This window comes from Pelobates fuscus, chromosome 10, assembly GCF_036172605.1.
Source record: "Pelobates fuscus isolate aPelFus1 chromosome 10, aPelFus1.pri, whole genome shotgun sequence".
Taxonomy (NCBI): domain Eukaryota; kingdom Metazoa; phylum Chordata; class Amphibia; order Anura; family Pelobatidae; genus Pelobates; species Pelobates fuscus.
Window position 1 is genome coordinate 25,035,253 of NC_086326.1, and position 6,159 is coordinate 25,041,411.

Genomic DNA, 6,159 nt, shown 5'->3' on the forward strand with positions numbered 1-6,159 from the left:
ACAGGGTTACCACAAGGTCATTCATGGGTCAGGTCAGGCTTAGATGCCCGGGTGTGTCTGATAAAATGTCACCGACCATTTTATTTCGAAAAATCTACTCTAATGCTTATCTTTTAACTGTTCACACACGATTTCTGCAACCAGTTTATCAGCTAACTTTAATCATGAAGAGGACAGGATTTGTGGCTTTAGAATTATTCAATTAATGAGCATAATCATTTTCTATAAAATATATATTTTTTTTTTTTCTCTATTATGATCACAACTTTTTTTGCAAGTATAGCTCGTGGACTCTCCTTAGCGAATAGTAAAAAAAAAATAATTAGAAATAGGGATTTTATGATCGGCAGTAGTAATACAGAGAAGGAGAGGGAAGTGACACACGGGGAAGGAGACGTTTGAACTTGGACGATTTTTCTTTTTTAAAACATTATTAAAAGAAAACAAAGTGCAGTTTGGGGTTTTAACAGTTTCTTTATAAAATATTTTTTTTTTCTGTCTCTTTGCAACATAGTTTAATTTAGCCCTTAAAATTACAGTATGGAATAATCGAGTTGGCATATTAAGTAAAAAAAGATTTTAAAAAAAATAATTAAAAACACAATTAGAGATGTTATCGGTACTCTTGTAGTCATGTAAATTGTAGTTTAGTTTTCTATAAAGGATATTGCAGTTTGTGTTTATTAGAAGTAGAATGTGTACTATGAGCACAGTATATTATATATTACTATAATTATAATATTACTAGCCATGGTGAATGTCACACTAGTCTTAATAAGGTCTCGTATTAAACAGAAAGCAAGACAACTGCGTGGTTTAAATCTTTATTATGACACAAGTAAAATAATATGTACATGTATACGGTATATACAACGACTTTCCAGGCACCATGACACCAGTCCAAAAGAGCATTAAATACAATATTTCTACATTAATAATGGTTTGGTCCAGGCTTCATGCTCAAAGTCACTTTACATTAAAAGGGAAAAATAAAATTTACAATATAATACAAATTAAAATACAGCACTGTACAAGTTAAATATAAAATGATGATGATATAAAAAGACTCTCTATATATATGATTTTTACATAGCCAACTATATTTAAATTGCTCCGTTAAAAGGCTTAAATCGAGTAGGCAGATTGTCCACAGGGCTGACAATGGGTGCAGTTTTGATGTCAGGTGTCCCATTTATAAGCTCCCAGTCACAATTTCGACACAGTTCAACAATGAAGATTTTCAGGAGGATTTTGGCAAACTCTTTGCCCACACAGGTACGCACACCCCCTCCAAATGGGATGTAATTGAACCTGCTGGCGTCTTGTGGGAAAGGTGTTAAAAACCGATCTGGATTGAACTGTTCTTTGTCCGGGAAGATGTCCGCTACATCATGAGTGTCCGCTATGCTGTAGAGGACATTCCAACCTTTGGGAATCTGAAAGCCCTGAAAGAGAAGGGAAAAAGTTCATCAACATCAGACTATTTGAATTCACTGAATATCCCAGGCCAGCTACTCCTCTCCAGCACCCAGTATCTGATCTGTAATAAAAACAGTGGGAGTGCTAGGGTTTATTCTGCCCAGTGCTATAAAACCGTAAAACACAGCCTAATTACAGGCACCAGGATCCCACTGACAAGCATGAAATTGCCTGCAAATTGTCAGATGTTGTGATGTGCTCCTGTAAAGAGACTTTCAGAACTGCCTACTCTGTCACATCAAACACCGAGGCACTCCTGCCAAAGAATAAAAATACAATAAATTAAAGCCTAAACAAACTGCCCTGCCACAAGCCCTCACTACTACAAGCTGCCTTGTATAGTATGAAAAGCAGGAGGACAAACTGCTATCATAAAACAATTAAGTTTGAAAAGCAGAACTGGTTTCCCTGTTACTTTTTGGAGTTGTTTTTCATTGATTGTAGACGTTAAAAAAAAAAAAAAAGGAAGTGTCATTTAAGTGTGATTTAAGCTGTTCTTCGGGGTACGTTACTTTTTTTCAGAGCAATTTATAGCATTAGAAACAGGTTTATTAATTAAGCCATGAATTGACATTTTATTCATTTTGTTTGTGTTTTTGGCCTACATTTTCCAAATCCTGGGAAATGTAATGGAAGTCCCTGTTCTACTGTAGGATTTTAAGTCATAGGATTCCTCTACTTACATTCAATGTGAAGGTCTTCAGAGCAACTCTGAAGCCTCCTGGAACTGGTGGATTGAGTCGAAGGGTCTCTTTCAGGACACAGCCAGCGTATTCGAGCTTTTGCAATATTTCGATGGTCAAATCCTTCTGATCTTCTGGTTTGGTGGACAAAAGATTCTATGAAACGGAAAAACAAAAAAAAGAGAGAAAACAAAAGTTTAAAAACCAGACACCTCTTCAGACCAAACTGCACAGAATGTTCATTGGACTGTCAGAGAGAAAGATGAGAAAGAAAAAAATAAATAAATAAACTTACATTTAATTCAAGTTCCTTTCGGACTTTTTGAAGAACCTCAGTGTGAGCAGCCAAGAAGGTGACTATGGAAGTGGCAGCGCTAGCAGTCGTCCCATGCCCTCCGAACAAGAGTTCTGTTGCAGATTCCTTTAATGCCTAGAAGGATAGAGGAGAGAGAACATGCAAATATAAATAAGTCTGCATTGTGAATTTGATGTATTTTAAAGTGATCCTCTCCTTTTATAGTGCGCTAATAGTAAAACCCACTTTGAGTGAAGCCAGGATTGTTAGATCCTGGAAAGGAAGTTGACCTTGAAGTCTATGAGTGCTAGATCATCAGCAATACTTGATATAGAACATATGTGCCTGTTACTATATTACAAAGTCTCTTATTACACAAAGGATCTGTCATTCAGAGTGTATAAAAGGCTGGAGATTTACCTGCAAGTCCACAGTTTTATCATTCTTCTTGCTATGATCTATCAGCAGCTGTAGCGCATCCTTCCAAGAGCGTTCGGGCTCCTTTTCCAGTTTTTCTTTGATATTCTGTTCAATTATGGCATGAATTCTATTTCTAGCCCGTAGTCCCTATAGAAAGGGAAGAGAAAATTTACAAATTAACCATTTAAAAAAAACAAACTACCTTTAATTTGCATGGAATATTGACACAACTCCTAAATGATAAATAAACAAAAGCAACCATTCTGCTGAACAGCTCAAAGTTTACTTTAATAGTGATAGCCTTGTTTTTACAGGTGGATGTGTTGGAGACCAAGTTATTCTGTGTAGTGTGTTTATTGTGTGTCTAGTTTGGACATTTATAGAATTTAGTAGGAGAGCGTATTAATAGAATTTATAGAATTTAGTAGGAGAGTGTATTAATAGAATTTAGTATGAGAGTGTATTAACCCCTTAAGGACACATGACATGTGGGACATGTCATGATTCCATTTTATTCCAGAAGTTTGGTCCTTGAGGGGTTAATAGAATTTATAGAATTTAGTATGAGAGTGTATTAATAGAATTTAGTAGAATTTAGTATGAGCGTGTATTGATAGACTTAATAGAATTTAGTATAATTTATAGAATACACTAGTTTATAAGGGAAAGCCTGGGAAGGTGCAGTTATACACTTACCCTGTAGAGGCCGCTAAAGGGAATGTCAATGGGTAGAGAGAAGAGATTCTTGATCATTTCCTCGAAGGCATCGACCATGGGCTGGTCCAGGGTGTTCTCCATCTCCCAGGTCTCGAAGCCCAGTAAGACCCTCATGGCAATCCGGAACATGAGCCGTTTGATGGCCGGGTACATCAACACGTTGGAGCCGTTCTCCAGCCAGCTCTTCACGGCCCTCCTCACCTCCTCCTCCATCACCGGCACATAGGTGTCCAGAGCCTCCCGGGAGAAAGCCTGCATCATAACCTGGGGAGACACAATGTGTCACTCAGCGTTCGGTCTGCGTGGAGCTCGCCCAGATAACGCACAGACGGCCCTCTGGCACATCAGGGGTTAACGGGACTAATTAGTTTATCTAAGCACATAATTAGCCAAGATCCCCCCCACCCCCCTCACCACCTCCCCTCCCTTGGCGATTTCCTGCTGGGAAGGGATTAAGGATCCTCAATGATAATACAGGATTAAAATTAATTCCCCAGCTGGGCCAAGTGGGAGACCAAAAAAGTAGGAATAAAGAATTCAGGGGACAGGACATGGTGCAAGGCTGATTAGACCCCTCACAGTGACGATCCCTACTCCCGCGTGCATAGGGGACAGTGATGCCTCTCTACCCCTGTGTGGAAGGGGAAAATGATGCCCTCCTACTCAGGTGTGCTAGGACAGTGATGCCCCTACCCTTGTGTACAAGGGGGGCAATGATACCCCCCTCCTCAGGTGTGCTAGGACAGTGATGCCCCTACCCTTGTGTACAAGGGGGGCAGTGATACCCCTCCTCAGGTGTGCTAGGACAGTGATGCCCTTCTACCCAGGTGTGCTAGGACAGAGATGCCCCCTCCTCAGGTGTGCTAGGACAGTGATGCCCCCTCCTCAGGTGTGCTAGGACAGTGATGCCCTCCTACCTAGGTGTGCTTCTCAGGTGTGCGTGAATAAAATGACAGTCTGCCCACAGTATAAAAAGCAACAAGTGTTCATTTTTCAGTATCAATACCGAGTTTAAAGCGAACGAATGATGGCGCTATTAATCTATAAACCGCTAGTAAGGACTGGCAATGGATTTATATAAAACTTCACCTTCTCTGACTCTCTTGGAATAAGTAGAATTATTGCTGTCTAATAAGCCAATATAAAATAGGAGGGTACTCGATGCGGCAATGTGCATTTATTAGGGCACAGATATGGTTTGCGCCATCTTAGTGAATAGCGGATAGCGCTGTTACCTACCTTTTTCATTTCCTTGTGCTCGGCGTTATGGAGGTTGGATAGGCACTGAGACCCTAGGATGGTGCGGACTGACGCCGGCCACTGCACAGACACCAGCCGGTGCTCCCCCAGCAGAATCTGACGCACATTATCCGCACCCATAACCCGCACCGTGGGGTTCCCAAACAGATGGGTTTTGTAAATGCTGCCATACTGTCTCCTCTTTGCTTGAAGAAACTTTTTTCTCTGTTAAAGTAAACAAAAAAATACAAAACTTAATAATGAGGAACAAAAATGATATTAAGTTTTACAACAAATACGAGAACTCCTAACAAGACTGAGCTCTGTTCAATAGCTCATGTGAACAGTTACATTATATACACAATGTTACCGCTAACAAAATGTTTCCAATGCATCTTACACACCATGATTTAAAAACAAAAAAATATAAACATCGTGTTTTGGGGAAATAGATTGTTTTAAAGTATCCAGCACCAACACTCGTGCGTAAAAACGCAGCAAGGAGACTGAGCAGGTGGGACAGTGTCCCCTGCAGGATCCCTGATCCCCCTGTGGAAAGAAAACACTAAAAGTTAGTGATACTCACATAAAGTAACATTTGCATCGTTTCTCCAAAGAAGGGGAGCCCCATAGTACCAGGCGGTAAAGGGGCATCACAGCTCCAATCCCTCAGGCTCACACAGTACAGGTTCCAGAGTTTGACAGCACTGATCACCAGGAGCACTGGTAAAATCAGAGTGCACAGAGTACTGGTTACAAAAGTATATACATCCATGGTAACAGCAGCTAAAAACAGCATTATACCTGCAATATCCTAAAGGACTTAGGAGATGCAGACCCTAACTAACCAAAAATCATCCCAGGTCTCCTCTTTATATACTTCCAAACAGTTCTGCCCCCTTTTTTTTTTTTTTTTTTTACCTTGCTGAGATAAATTAGTTCACACAAAGTTCATCTTTAATTGCAGATTGTAGCATCCCCTCTAGGGCCCCTCCCACCAGGACAATTCTGCCCAAAATCTTTAACCATTTGGATTTTACTCCATACCACCTCCAGCGAGCTGCAGACAATCAGCGGATTTGCCTTTTGAAAAAGGTGTTGGTTTTCAGGCACAAAGAGAGGCGTCAGGCACAGGGCTCAGTGCCCGAACAGTCAATGGGCCATTTAATAGAAAGGCGTGTACGATTATCTTTCCAGTTACTTAATAAGACTTTTCCATAAACGCAGTTCATTATACAAAATGTACGAACACAATATATCTATCTATCTATCTATCTATCTATCTATCTATCTATCTATCTATCCCCTATCAATGTATATCCAAAC

At 40.1% G+C, this 6,159-nt stretch overlaps 1 protein-coding gene across 1 annotated transcript; it reads right to left on the reverse strand.

The window, feature by feature from the left end:
• Window positions 1-816: 816 nt before the first annotated feature.
• Window positions 817-5,666, reverse strand: LOC134575889 (cytochrome P450 26A1). Its single transcript, XM_063435337.1, has 7 exons — window positions 5,420-5,666; window positions 4,834-5,058; window positions 3,574-3,858; window positions 2,878-3,024; window positions 2,458-2,592; window positions 2,163-2,318; window positions 817-1,445 (listed from the first exon to the last, which is right to left on the reverse strand). Exons 1-7 carry the CDS (start codon window positions 5,630-5,632, stop codon window positions 1,104-1,106), a joined length of 1,503 nt encoding a protein of 500 aa, XP_063291407.1. The 5' UTR covers window positions 5,633-5,666; the 3' UTR covers window positions 817-1,103.
• Window positions 5,667-6,159: the final 493 nt, after the last annotated feature.